This window comes from Nothobranchius furzeri, chromosome 15, assembly GCF_043380555.1.
Source record: "Nothobranchius furzeri strain GRZ-AD chromosome 15, NfurGRZ-RIMD1, whole genome shotgun sequence".
Classification (NCBI taxonomy): domain Eukaryota; kingdom Metazoa; phylum Chordata; class Actinopteri; order Cyprinodontiformes; family Nothobranchiidae; genus Nothobranchius; species Nothobranchius furzeri.
Genome location: NC_091755.1, coordinates 26,838,576 through 26,853,585, shown reverse-complemented (window position 1 = coordinate 26,853,585; position 15,010 = coordinate 26,838,576). Strand labels below are relative to the sequence as shown.

Here is a 15,010-nt window from a genome sequence, read left to right as displayed (position 1 = left end):
GAAAGGATGTCGTCTGGTTGTTAAACGACGAAAATCTCCAACTTCACAGTTCTTAGTTTAAAGAAGAAAACACATCTGGCCAGGCTGTGCTTTTCTTTGGGATGACGGTGAATAGAACTGAAGTCAAAATGGAACTGAGCTTAAAATGGCGTTGCCTTGTTTTATATCTCTGAATTGTTGATAAGTTTTAGTAAAGCGGATTGGACACTTGAAGTCAACAAGCCAGATTCTCCTGCGGCAGCCGAAAGCTCTGATTGGTTGGAACAATGTGTCATGCGTTTCTATGGAGATGAGGGTCAGTCTGTCTGTGCAATAGTCCTGTTTTCATTAAACACAGAAATCATGACATCTTTATTCCACAGATCATTCACTTGATTAATTATTGATCAACATCTGTTTTGAATAGCTTTAATCACAAATTAAGTACTTTGATTATTGAAAAGCTTCTTCTTCTCCTTCTGGCTCTTCTCCTGGAATGTAAACAGTCTGAGGAACACCCGACCTTGGCGTTTTCTACACGGGTGTTACTGTGCACAGGGGCAGCTGTGTGGAGCTGAAAATAATGAACTTCATAACCTTACATAACGCTCCAGAAACACATTCCTTCAGTTTAGATCAAATTAAAATCCCATGGCCATGAGGGTCAAAACGTAGAACCGATTCAACAGATCATGAAGAAATCTTCATTATTTCACTTTCTAAAAATTCCAACTAGCGTTGTAACACATTTTTAATGATTATTTCTGATTATAATTGGTCACTCTGAGCTTTTCATGCAGGCTGAACATGATAATAGTCTCTTATACATAGAAAATAGACAGTGAAATGCTAGGATTTTAAAATCCTGACAGACCTACGCCAAGCGGTCGCTTGGACTCATCCTTGGCTCGTGACGGGGAAGGCTGCTGTTCGAGCATCTAGGAAACAGCTGAAAACATCTTGGTTAGAAGCTGAGTCAGTGGAAGAGCTGCGTTACTGTTACCCAATCCGAGGCAAGATGTCCAAATAATAAAATGAGACTCAAAATCCTGCTGTGTTAAGCTCTCCTCTAATGTGGCAGACTTGTCCTTGCTAATGCAGGCGTTTCTGGGCTTTTTTGCCCCGAGTACATCTTGCAAGGCATTAATTTCTACTTTAGACCACTGCAAAAATATTAATTAAACGAGTTTTCCACACCTTCAAATCAAAACGTAAAAATCCAGATATTCTTTGCTTCCATATCAATGCATTGATTAAACAATCACAGAAAACCATGATAATAAGTGTTTGTGTTATTTTACTGCCTGATTATAAAGAGTTGGGCTGAAGTTTGGCCCAAGAACACAATTTGTACCCTGATAATAAAACGTTGCTGCCAAATCATTACAGGAGGACATCAAACACTGCCTTCCACAGACAGCCCGCTTTGCCTGTGCACTCCACATGTTTATTTACAGCAGTGTGTGGATGTTGTAAAAGATTTTAGGTAAAGGAGAACAGAGCAGCACAATGTCTGGGGCAGGGTGTCTCACTAATGAGGCTGTATAGCTGTGGGATGCGAGTCACAGACACAGACAATGGTCTGGGGACCATTTAGCCTCTCCTCTCATTCCTCACACATCACGCCTTTTACTCACTCACCCCCCTCATGTCCTCCCTTGCCTGACATAGAGAAGATGAAAGCATCCACCTTCGTTCTGCAGCGTAATATCAAATATTTTTTTGTTTGCATGATAGTTAGCCTCTAAAAATAGGTGAATGCCTCAGGTGGAAAGAGTCAGTGCAGCTTGGGGCCATTTGAGATAAATCATGCTTTGAAAAGAGAAATAACTGAGGTTAAATTTGTTTATAAAGGATAAAATAAATGCTGTTTTTCAAATGGGTCTGGGAATGAGAATGAGAACGTGTCTGCTGATGTAAGAGAGGGAGGTGGGGGAGGGCTGGGGGAGGATCTAACAGGTGCAGACGGGACTCGTGGACCAAACGCTTCGATGGACAGACTCACAGCTGGAGCGTCACCGTGCGCTCCTCGTTCGGAACGGACTAAATAAAGTGTCATGCGGACTTAAAATCCTCCGAAGTTTCTGCATTTCTAATTAAAGAAAATAGACTTACTCTCTGATTAACAAACCCGCGCTACTTTACCTGGAAATTGATGCGTGCGCACTTTGTCTGAAATACTTTGGACGTTTTGGAGAAACCGACGCGCAAAAATCCGGATTCTTTTGTTATTAAAACAAACAGAAGGTAAGTTTTTCTTTTATACCTTATTGTGTTTTCTCCTTTAACTTTTGAAGTTGGTTTGCTTTATCCACAAAAATGTCTTTAAAAACTGTTTCAAACAAATGAAGTCCAACTGCGGCCAAATCAAACATTAAAGTCTTCACTTTGTAAATCTTCATTTCAGATGCAGAAATAGACAGGAGGATCCAGCCAAAGCAGAACAAAGAGGAACACCCTTTTTTAAAATTTAATGATCTTCAAATGAGTGGGAACCAAATCCTCTGAACTTTTTTCCATCCCATTCCAGATATTTATGGAGACATCCACATAAAGTGATCCCTTGATATTTTATTTGGGCTTTATTTTGCTTTGTAAAAAGACACACATTGTACCTTAATGAACAAAATTGAAATATTACTTCCACTTTACTTAAATTTGGTACTAATCGTCCTCATGTTAGTATTTAAATCTGTTTGATGCCCAAATTCAAAACAACAGGACATCAAGACAAAAAGAAAAACATGATGTTTGTGTGTTTCTTTGAACCCGAGCCATGTCCTGGATATTTTTCTAAAAATACTTTTTTTTGAGACTCTTGGACATATTTAGTTTAAATGCTGTTCAGTGTTCAAACTATAGTTTTTTTTGCTCCTGGATTTTCACCTCCAGTTGTTTCCTTCCTGGCATTCTGCCATTTTGATTTTTTGCTCATACTTGACCAGGCAATACACTGATCCCCCCTCCGCTCCTCTTCTTCTTCCTCACCTTTTCTTTCAAACTGGTCCTCAGAAAGGCTTCATCCTGGCCGGCACTATTCCAGCTAAGGTGGAAGAGGACTTCCTCACGTCGGCCGCTTCCCGGCTCAGCCGAAGGAAACGCGTTATAGTTGCGGCTGTAGGTGTGGCCATGGTTCTGATTCTGTTGGTGGCTATTCCCCTGCTGGTTCACACAACCAAAGGGGCTCCAACTGGAAGTGCAGGGAGCCATTATGAGATGCTTGGGAGTTGCAGGATGGTGTGTGATCCTTACACCACTTCACAGCCGGGCCAAGAGCTCACGGCTGTGTCTCCACCTCCCCAGGATTACACAGGAAAGAAGATAAAGCCCGGACTTCGGGGGCCTCCGGGGATGCCTGGTCCTCAAGGAGAGCGTGGACCTCCTGGAGAGCCAGGCAAGCCAGGGCCACAGGGGCTACCTGGTCCAGGCCCCAGCGGCTATTCTCCAGCAATCTACACTCCAAAAATTGCATTTTATGCAGGGCTGCGCAAGCAGCATGAGGGCAATGAAATACTGAAATTTGATGATGTGGTGACCAATGTGGGTAACTACTACGAGCCCAGCACTGGAAAGTTCACCTGCCCGATGCCTGGCATCTATTTTTTCACCTACCATGTTCTAATGAGAGGTGGCGATGGGACAAGCATGTGGGCAGACCTGAGGAAGAATGGACTGGTTAGTAAAACTGTGTGTGTGTGTGTGTGTGTGTGTGTGTGTGTGTGTGTGTGTGTGTGTGTGTGTGTGTGTGTGTGTGTGTAAACATGCATGTGCAGGAAGGTGTGTCTGCTTGTAAATGCTACACATGACCGTGCAACCGTTGTTTCTGATTGCAGACTGTTGTGTTTCACCATAAACTCATATTCACCCCTGCAACATTGGACTCTTCAGATTCAGAGCACATTCCACTTAGGAGGTGGCATCATGGACACCCAAGAAGGAAACGGCAATTCTTCTCCTCATTAAGAGGAATTCGTTTACTATGCAGCTAAACATTTCTGCCACAGATATTTAGATTCCCACGCGTGCTTTGGCTAAATGACAGGTGGTGGAATTCAGGCCCCGCTGCTGAAAAGAACAGACTAATTAGTAAGTATCACACACGAAGCTTGATTATCACCTAAACAGAAGTGCAAAAGAGCACGGGAGAAATGTCTGTCAGAATGTGGACCAGTCAGTTTGCACCTCAGCTAAAGAAATAATGAATTTAACATTGACAGTCCACTCATCCACTGCCTCATTCCCCAGACACTAATTAAAGACAGAGGGACTGCTGGGAGGAAGAGGAGCAGAGAGGTGGGATAAATCACAAGGATTTCACCAGAGCTGTCCAAAATCTAGGAAATATTATTCAACTCTGTTTTTACTCATTCATTCATTCATTCATTTAAACATAAATAAGTTCAGCTCTCACTCAAACGTGTTGCAACAAACATTCAGATGTAATTTTTGAGGATGTGAAATAGTCCTTCCGTTCCTAATTTTGAATTGCACATTCGTCAGATCACAAAGGTGAAGATGTGCTGTATATTGTCATTCAAGTCATTTTAGCCTGTTAAATAATTCATCCGTATTAGATTAGATCCCCTGAATGCCCGCTATACCTTCCTCTCCTAACCCCATCCCATCTTGCTCATTGATTCTCCATTAATTATCTTTTCACTCGGCTCAATTATCCAACCTCGCCCAGGTCCGTCTGACACCCGTCAGGTGGCTTCTTTAAACAGTCCTGTTAAATAGAGCGCTCACTTAACAAGGATCTATCCAAACAGAGGCGATGAGGGGTGGAAATAAAGGGTGTGAATGAAATTCAGAAAAATCCCTGATTGTGTTTGGAGTTATGGAACATCGAGGTGGATGGTGCTCAATCTGAAGCTATTAATAGGCAGTATTTGACCAATTGGACTCCTAAATGTAAAATCCATGTTATTAGCACCAAATTGACTTTCTGTTTTGATTTTATTCAGTTGATTATTTTAAATCTCTGTCTTTGTTAAGAAGCAAAATTATCTGTGAGATTGAACCAAAACAACGAGTCGTCTTCTTGAAGACAACGAAAGGGAGAGTGAAACAAGACGAGCGAGTGGATCATCTCTGGTGGGGCGGAGGACGATAGATGACTTAATGGAGGTTTGGAGACAGTGGGCTGGTAGATGAGGCATCTGGGAGGCTGCTGTTGAAGGCCAGGATGAGATCAGGCACAATGACCGATGGATCGCCACCCACCACATCAATGTTTGACATGCGATCAAGGTTGAGCAGAAAAAGAGACAAAAGTTCTTTACTGGCAGAAAAAGTGAAGATGCTTGTTAGATGCTGCAGCCAGCAGATTAAAACCACTACCTTCCACGTGCTAATGAAGTTCACACAAGTCATGTTGCTTTGTCTCTTTGGAGGTTACCTGTTCACCTTTAAGGGATTTGCTGATTATTGTAAAAACTGAAACTCTGGAAAACTTTATGAACAATGTTGATCTTACTCATACGATCTTCCTCAACAACCTTACAATGCTTACAATTTTAAAAGAAACGTATCCGAGATTGGGTATAGCCTAATAACTTTTATTTTAATGAGATTTTTAAGGACGTGAAATGAACATTTTGAGCATATTTGTAATAATCATGTCACATATGTGTAAATCAGAGTAAAGTGCTGGAAAACCTTCGTTTGTTAAAGATGTAATAATCCTACTTAGTGTAGACACACAACACGACTGATGAGCTAATACAAATGCAGCAAAATGCTGGCGTCATAAAACAACTAAAAAATCATACCGAGTTGTACCATGAACTTTATACTGAACGAACCTTATTGTTCACATTTAATAGAAATCTGTATTTTTACAAGCATAAATATTACAAGCATCATCAAAGATTTGGCATTTCGGATGCATCCATGGATCATATATGGCAGGAATTTCTTGATATTTGTTCTAAAATAACAATTTAATGTGAAATTATTTGCACGTGACTCTGAAATGGGAATATTGATAATGTTTGCTCCTCAGTCCTACAGGACGTAAACGCTAATACCTTCAATAAGGCCATTCAGGATGTGGATAACAAAGTAAATATTTGAAGCTTTAAAGGGTGTGGCTCACCAAAAACCCATTTTTAATCTTTATTTCTGATTATAATTCAACTTTTTCATGCAGGCTGAACATGAAAATAGCCTCCTACACCTATCTCCAGCGTTAGCTTCTGATAAACAGATGGTGAAACTGTAGGATTAGAAAATCCTGTCAGATCTACGTCACACTGTGAGTTAGCAGTCATTGACTCGCCGATCTTGACTCACGGCAAAGTGTTTTGTTGTTTTTTTTAACGTTCGCGATTCAGTTAAGAAGGGCTAGTTTGAGCTAACCATTAACATTAGCAACTTCACCACACAGCAGAAGCTCCTCCAGGCTTATGTAATTTGTGGAGATAAAACATCCACGTTGCAAGTCAGTGGCAGAATCGCGTTGCTGTTACCCAAATGTAACATTTCCCCAGAAACAAAGCATCGCTTCCACTGCTTTGATATTTGCATCTGAGTTGTGAAAGTTTCATTGACAGCCTCATCTCTTTCTGGTTGGATTTATAACAGTCATGTCTGTTACCTGCTCAGTTAGATAGGTTCCATTGAGACACTTGATAAAACCCTAACCCTCACAGTCATGGCTGAGTTTTATTGCCACAGCTGTCATTATGAATGTGTTTACTTACTTTAATCCCAATGTCCTGTCAGGGATGCACGACTTGTAACCAGATGTTACTGAGACAGCGAATGACACAGTTGGCAAGCTCCTCAAGTTATGTTTGAAGAGAACAATCTATTCCACTCATTAACTGGTGCATGGTCTGCTCATCAGGTGATAGAGGTCTCACCTGTATATCTACAGGTCCTTCTAAAAAAAATTGCATATTGTGATAAAGTTAATTATTTTCTGTAATGTACTGATAAACATAAGACTTTCAAATTTAGATTCATTACACACACCTGGAGTAGGTCAAGCCTTTTATTGTTTCTAATATTGATGATTTTGGCATACAGCTCATGAAAACCCAAAATTCCTATCTAAAAAATTAGCATATTTCATTCGACCAATAAAAGAAAAGTGTTTTTAATACAAAAAAAGTCAACCTTCAAATAATTATGTTCAGTTATGCACTCAATACTTGGTCGGGAACCCTTTTGCAGAAATGACTGCTTCAATGCGGCGTGGCATGGAGGCAATCAGCCTGTGGCACTGCTGAGGTGTTATGGAGGCCCAGGATGCTTCAATAGCGGCCTTAAGCTCATCCTGAGTGTTGGGTCTTGTGTCTCTCACCTTTCTCTTCACAATATCCCACAGATGCTCTATGGGGTTCAGGTCAGGAGAGTTGGCAGGCCAATTGAGCACAGTAATACTGTGACGTCACGAAGTGGCCTGATTTTGAGATCCCACAGGTCAAATGCACAGCCAGGTCAACTTACCCTGGCTATGACACATCTTACTGTATTTTCCCCTGACAGGAGTCAGAGAGTCTGCACGTAGCCCCTTTAATCAGAGCCTACTTCCTCACACCAGCTGGACTGCAGAGATAATAAATCATAAACAATAACATCTTTTCCTCCAAGGTCCATCACAGAGGAACTCTTTTAAAATAAACTCCTTTACAGAAGAAAAGAAGATTTTATAATTAAAAGTAATCATTGAATGAACTTTTGTTATTGCCAATTATAAATAATGAAATGTTTCATTAATCTGTGCTCAACGATTGTTTTAGTATGTTTACTTGACGAGGTCATAACATTTGCACTCACGAGTAAAGTTAAGTTACATGGTGGTGCAGTGGTTAGCACTGTTGCTTCGCAGCACGAAGGTCGAAGGTCAAAACTCGCCTTTCTGCGTGGAGTTGCGTGTTCTCCCCATGCATGCGTGGGTTTTCTCCGGGTACTCCGGTTTCCCCCACAGATCACAACATGCCCTATAGGTTAAAAAAAATAATTTTTGTAAGTCGCTTTGGGTAAAAGCGTCTGCTAAGCACATAAACATAAACATAAGTTAATGCATGACACATAAGTTAACCTTTTGCACAGATTTGGAGTCTCCATCACAGAGGGAGTGTCTCTGCGATGCTTGGTAACATCCAAACGTGCCAACCTCTGGTTGGCTATTCAAGATAACATCAATCCGTTAAAACTAGTTTTACTCTGGTTTTCCCTGAGTTCAACTTCAGACAGAACAGTTCGAACAGTGCAACAGTTCGACAGTTCTAGAGCGAGCTTCAGACCGGCCATCTTTAGCACCTCTCTAACCAGAAGGATTTTGACACGTCGTCAAAACCTTAAACCTTTTTCGCACCTTTGAAACTGAACCAACAAGATAGTTTCCTGCAGAACAAAGCTGACTCCAAACTCCTTCAGAGTTATTTTTAAGACGCTCGGTTTCATCCATCTGTCGTGACCCGAGAGACATCTCTGGACTGAAAGAACCGGCACCTCGGTCCTCTACAGCCCTCCGGTGCCAGCGGTCATACGACCTCTCACTTTCGGATCCACCAAGGGGGTCTCTTAATCCAGGTAAAGTAGACACACAGGTAGCATCTGAATGTGGTTCTGATAATAACATCTTTATAGTTTATTTGCAAACCAAATTCTTTATCATTACAATACCATGGTCAGTAAACCCTTTACCAGTGGTTTTGGCAGTGAGAGCAGGTGCCAGGTCGTACTGAAAAATGAAATCTTCATCTCCATAAAGCTTTTCAGCAAATGGAAGCATGAAGGTCTCCAAAATCTCCCGGCTAGCTGCATTGACCCTGCCCTTGATAAAACACAGTGGACCAACACCAGCAGCTGACATGGCACCCCAGACCATCACTGACTGTGGGTACTTGACACTGGACTTCAGGCATTTTGGCATTTCCCTCTGCCCAGTCTTCCTCCAGACTCTGGCACCTTGATTTCCAAATGACATGCAAAATTTTCTTTCATTCGAAAAAAAAGTACTTTGGACCACTGAGCAACAGTCCAGTGCTGCTTCTCTGTAGCCCAGGTCAGGCGCTTCTGTCGCTGATTCTGGTTCAAAAGTGGCTTGACCTGGGGAATGCGGCACCTGTAGCCCATTTCCTGCACACGCCTGTACACGGTGGCTCTGGATGTTTCTACTCCAGACTCAGTCCACTATTTCCTCAGGTCCCCCAAGGTCTGGAATCGGTCCTTCTCCACAATTTTCCTCAGAGTCCGGCCACCTCTTCTCGTTGTGCAGCGTTTTCTGCCACACTTTTTCCTTCCCACAGACTTCCCACTGAGGTTCCTTGATACAGCACTCTGGGAACAGCCTATTCGTTCAGAAATTTATTTCTGTGTCTTACCCTCTTGCTTGAGGGTGTCAATGATGGCCTTCTGGACAGCAGTCAGGTTGGCAGTCTTACCCATGATTGCGGTTCTGAGTAATGAACCAGGCTGGGAGTTTTTAAAAGCCTCAGGAATCTTTTGCAGGTGTTTAGAGTTAATCAGTTGATTCAGATGATTAGGTTAATAGCTCGTTTAGAGAACCTTTTCATGATATGTACATTTTTTGAGATAGGAATTTTGGGTTTTCATGCGCTGTATGCCAAAATCATCAATATTAGAAACAATAAAAGGCTTGAACTACTTCAGTTGTGTGTAACGAATCAAATATGTATGAAAGTCTAATGTTTATCAGTACATTACAGACAATAATGAACTTTATCATAATATGCTATTTTTTGAGAAGGGCCTGTATATAAAATATTCCTGATGCTACGTAGACAAATAGATCCTGTCTTAGTTCATGTTTCATCTTTCTCCTGTTTTTTCACCTGTCACAAACTCTTTTAATAGCCCAGTTAAAGGTCAACTTACTTCACACTAACATGCTAAAATGTCATCACCTGCTGTAATGACCTGTGCTGCTTTTAGCTGGAGAGGATCATGAGTGAATAGGAGAGGTAATATGAAGCAGGAGACTAAAGTTGTCTTTTAGGTCTCATGAAACCTAAATAAAATATGATAATAAGCCACAGGTGTCACAGACCACATGCTATAATACTGAATGGCAGGTAATAGCAATCCCAGACACGGTTTGGTGCCTAAGTCGCTTGTTGCCGTGTAATCCCTGGGCTCCCAGTGGAGAGTGGAAAACCATTCAATAAATATTCTATTTCCACAACATCACCCTCACCGCTTTCCAAACCCCCTGCCATGTGCTGCTGTCCCTTAGGTAAGTTTAACAGCTACTTTTCTATTGTCTCCGCTCTAAGAGGTCAGTATATCACAGCGAATGAATCCTGTCAGTTTTATTACCAGTGGAGCAAAGCACCATGGATAAAAACAAGACTTCATACTCCTCACCTCTCTCTGGGTCTCACACAATTGCCCCACTTGATCAGTCTGCTACTCTAGGCCTCCCCTTCATCAACTCTCTGGCCCTCAGTTTTCCCTTCATCTCACTTCATTTTGTCTTTCTGCTTGTAGTGAAAACACAGCGACTCCTCCTAACTCTACCTTCTCCTTCCTCTTGCCTGTGGTCCTCTGCTTCCATGCGTGTTTACCGGAGGCCCAATAATGAAAGGGCTAGGTGGAGGCAGAGGTAGCCACAGGCAAGCCCCGGGGGCACCGCCTCGCGGCTCACAACTCTTCCAGCTCTCGGATCAGCACTGTATGCTGCCTAGTTCACACGGATCAGTCTGTCTTTCAGCCGTATCCATCTCTTCTGTTGGTTTCCTGTCCTAATCCCACATCGTCTCCCTCGTGACTCTGTGTCTGGTGTCTGCATTAATACATGGCTGCCATCCTGTCTTCAAACACAGGAACATCCGCTGAAACACCAGTTCATCTATGCTTAGTGTTTAACGTTATTTAGTCAAGGACATCTCAGATCATTGACATCTGACAGGCTTAAGGGAGGTAAGGGTCTTCCCTCGTCTCCTTCCAGTTTGGACAAAAATAATGAGACGTCCGCCTGCCGTCAATAAAAAAATCACAACAACAACATCGCTGTCGGAAGCAGCCAAAGATGCAAATGTGATACTGGCTGTCACTACTCATGTCAAGCAGAACCATATAACCTTTACCAGACAGCAGTGGTGCTGTTGTTTCAGAGAAATGGTCTTCAGAGGAAAAAATACAAAAAAAGAGAGAAAAAATGCTAGTTTATCTATAAATCTGCAACCTTGTATGAGCTGTTATGTGCCTAATTAGGAAAATGTCCGATGATCTCAATATTCCAACCATTAAATTTAAAATTATGATGTTTTTGGTGTGTTACATAAATAAAAATGGACAATTATCATGCTGTATGCAGGAGTCTGCATTCAGATCCTACATCTTATTTCACGACACTCATTCAGACAATAAAAACACAACTCTAGGATGGATAAATGGTAACCAACGTGTCTAGACAAGGACAAAATGTATCGGTGCAGCTGGGAAAGCGATTTTATTTTTTTAGTTACAGTGATTCGGACTCTGCTGCCCAGTGAGTGACTATTTTCAAATTGATGTGTACTCGTTGGGGAGAAAGAGATCCCGGTGACGGGAGTGACATGATGGTAGTTGAATTGCAGATCATATTCTGTGGCTGTCATGGAGATGTGCGCCACTTGTCTCCGCGCTGACATAGATTGAGTGCTCCCAGCATGGACGGACACAAAGCCTGACACAGGGCCACTGACGGTTGACATGTGTCTGATGATTGAAGCGGCTGCACCAGAATTATTGATACATCCTATTTTTGCTTGTTTTTCTTTATAAAAATGCATTTGAGACTCTTGCCAAGCTTCTTGTTTTTGGGATAAAAATAACAGCGCAGTGCAAAAGTATTTATTCTCCTCTGGTTATCTTTATCTGTTGCACTAAAGTTTTTCAGAGAAGCAACACTTTTCTACATAGAAATTATTATATCATTTATTACAAGAAAAGACTATCAAATCACCATGGCTCTTTGTAAAATTATGAATTAACTGTGACTGATGCATTATTTAGAAAGCTAAGTTTGGTTTTAGTAGCAACACTCTGGCCTGATTACTGCCAGACCTGTAGAATAAAAATATTGTTAATATAGAATCTGGCAACATGAAGTAGGCTAAAAGATCTCAAAAAGCAACACAATCACACGTGGTTCTAAAAATGTTCCTTCAGGAACTTCAGTTCAGTTCCTTCCTTCAGTTCTTCAGGTGTCACTTGGTTAAATTCAGAATTCATGACTAACAATAAAAAAGTCCTCACTGGACAACTGGCCAAAACTTAAAGGTGTGATTGACTGAAAACACATTTTTAAAATGATTTTCTGATTATAATCAGTCACTCTAAGATTTTCATGCAGGCTGAACATGAAAATAGTCTCCCACACCTATCTCCCGCCTTCTGATAGAAAGTAGATGGTGAAACTCTAGGATTCGAAAAGCCTCACAGATCTATGTCACACTGTGAATTAGCATCAATGGACTCACCTATCTTGACTCATGGCAGGGAAGGCTGTTGTTATTTTAATGCCTGGGACTCAGCAGTGGACATAGTGGCTATTTTAGGCTAGCTATTAGCATTAGCAACTTCACCACAGGGCAGAAGCTCCTCCAGGCTTGTGTTATTTGTGGAGATAAAACATCAGTGTTGCTGACTGTTTACCCCCCCGAGAACAACTTACAGGACTACTACTAGAGACCACTGCAAATGTATGCAAATGTAATAAACGAGTCAACCACTCCTTTGAGAGACCATATAAGAGCACGAAGGCCAATCTTACATTTGGGAAAATTAAAAATCTTGATGAATCGAATGATTTTTAGGAAATAGTCCATGGACAACAGTGGAACCTTTTAGAAGGTGTATGCGATATAAAACTGGATAAAGAACACCATACCAATAGGCAAACATGGTGGTGGTAGTGTAATGGTCTGGGGCTGCTTTACCTGGACATCTTGCTGTAATTAATGAAACCATGAATTCAGCTTTCTACCAAAAAAATCCTGAAAGAGATCATTGTCGCTACAGGCAGTTATGAATTTCAGGGGTCAATTACTTTTTACACAGGGCCAGGTTGCTTATGGCCTTTCACCCTTCTTAAATTAAATCAGCAATTAAAAATTGCACTTTATACTTACTCAGGTCATCTTTGATATAGAAATGTGTTTGTTGATCTGAAATATTAAAGTATGATACAAAAGCAAAAACATAAGAAATCTGTAAAAAGTCGTAATGTTGAGAAACATTAAATATCTTCACTTGTTTTTTTTTTGTATTGAGCCGAATAACTTCTGAAAAAAACTCCTGTTTCTTGTAAAGCAAAGTGGAGGCTTGCATATATCTAAGCTGAGTAAACCCAATTAAATGTGTTAACAAACCAGTACAGATCCACTGCTGCTTGGTCAATAAACTCACACAGAGCATGCAAATGTGAAACTGTCTTCCCCTCTGACATACACACTCAATATCATGCATATCGAGCCGGCTAAGCATCATAAGCAACAGGTCAATAGCTGATGTGGATAGTCATGCTGTTTATTGGCTGAACTAGTTTACCAATAGACAGCCTGTTGTCCCCACTGAGCAAGTTTATCTCTAAAACCCAATCAGATCTCCACCCTCGAGTCTTATCCCATCAACAGCTGATCAATAGCAGGCCGAGCTCAACAGTGGGGTCACAGGTCGTAGTCCCATCCATCACTTTAAGTGTCAGTAATGCACGGGATTTCGTGGGTGTCTCATTTCAAAGGCTGCAATAATTGATTTTAAGCTAGCCTTATGAGAGGAAATAAATAAAATGTGATAAAAGTGGAGTGATGTTGTTTGTTTCATTCTGATTGTGAATGCGTGTGTCCTTTAACAGGTGAGAGCGAGTGCCATCGCTCAGGATGCTGATCAGAATTACGACTACGCCTCCAACAGCGTGATCCTGCATTTGGACGTTGGTGATGAGGTGTGCGTGCAGCTGGATGGAGGGAAGGTCCACGGAGGAAACCAGAACAAATACAGCACCTTCTCTGGATTCCTCGTCTACCCAGACTGATTTTACCTCACACACCTCTTAAACACACATGAGAGAGGAGTGGGGGGAAGCAACATACAAACAGACATGTGTACAGTATGCAAATTAAAGTGGACACACATGCATGCCAAACAAACACACACATACCTGCAGAGATATTGTGAAATTAGAGTCGACTTCAAGAGGAGGGAACTAAAAATGACAAATTAGCTGTAACTGTTATTATTGGTACTCTTATTGTGCAAACGTGCCAGAATATGTAGTCTGCAGTATGGATGCAAATACCTAATCCACACTGAGAGGCTCTGAAATATCTAAAGCAACATATTCTACATTCACTGACATTGTTAGACCAACAAAAATATTCCAAAAACCATCAATTTGACTGTTTTACGGGAATGGGCTTCCATACCAAATTAATCCAATAAAATAAATGATTTTATCTTCATCCTCAAACTAAAGATGAAGTTTAGGGAACACTCATAGTGTGTTTTACATTTAGATCATGTGTGTAATGAAGTCTTAAAAGCCAAATACATTACTGACAAAGCTGTGCAAGTGTGAATGATAACAGCCGAGTAAACGCAACAGGTTGTGTTGGACTTTTTCCAGTGTTGTATATAATATCTTTTCTCCTGCCATGCCAGCTTTATTTTTGAGACGGATCCTGTTAAAGTACCATTAAATGTAAACTAATTGCTAAATGAAAAAGGTTGAGTGACCAATCACTATTAAAACATCCATTCCAGATTTGTCTGATTGCTTCTTTTGATGGTCTGAGCGGAGATATTCAACATACAGACATCATGTTCAGTTTCATAAAAAATGACTACTGACTGTTTTTGAACTGGATGCGTGGCACGGTTACATGAACTCACAGCAAATATCGAAGCGAGCAGCAACCTCCCACTGCAGAATGGATTTTCAATACGCCTTAAAACAAGATACAAACATGCAGCTACATAAAGCTGAGTTACGAGCACACGCCAAATATACAACAAAGGGTAAATTCTACATTTAAAGGCAACAAAATGGGTCCAATGTAAAATCTATTAA

At 41.2% G+C, this 15,010-nt stretch overlaps 1 protein-coding gene across 1 annotated transcript; it reads left to right on the top strand.

Moving 5' to 3' along the window:
• Positions 1–1,834: 1,834 nt before the first annotated feature.
• Positions 1,835–14,704, top strand: c1ql4a (complement component 1, q subcomponent-like 4). The gene is made up of 3 exons (XM_015967855.3): positions 1,835–2,226; positions 2,387–3,654; positions 13,796–14,704. The coding sequence occupies exons 2-3, from the start codon at positions 3,109–3,111 to the stop codon at positions 13,973–13,975; spliced, it is 726 nt and encodes a 241-aa protein (XP_015823341.3). The 5' UTR covers positions 1,835–2,226; positions 2,387–3,108; the 3' UTR covers positions 13,976–14,704.
• The last annotated feature ends 306 nt before the right edge of the window (positions 14,705–15,010 follow it).

Bases quoted from the DNA above. Each gene is read 5' to 3' on its own strand.
- c1ql4a (XM_015967855.3), top strand. From the start codon at position 3,109: ATGGTTCTGATTCTGTTGGTGGCTATTCCCCTGCTGGTTCACACAACC. The intron at 3,655-13,795 runs GTTAGTAAAACT...GTCCTTTAACAG, and splicing joins ACCTGAGGAAGAATGGACTG to GTGAGAGCGAGTGCCATCGC.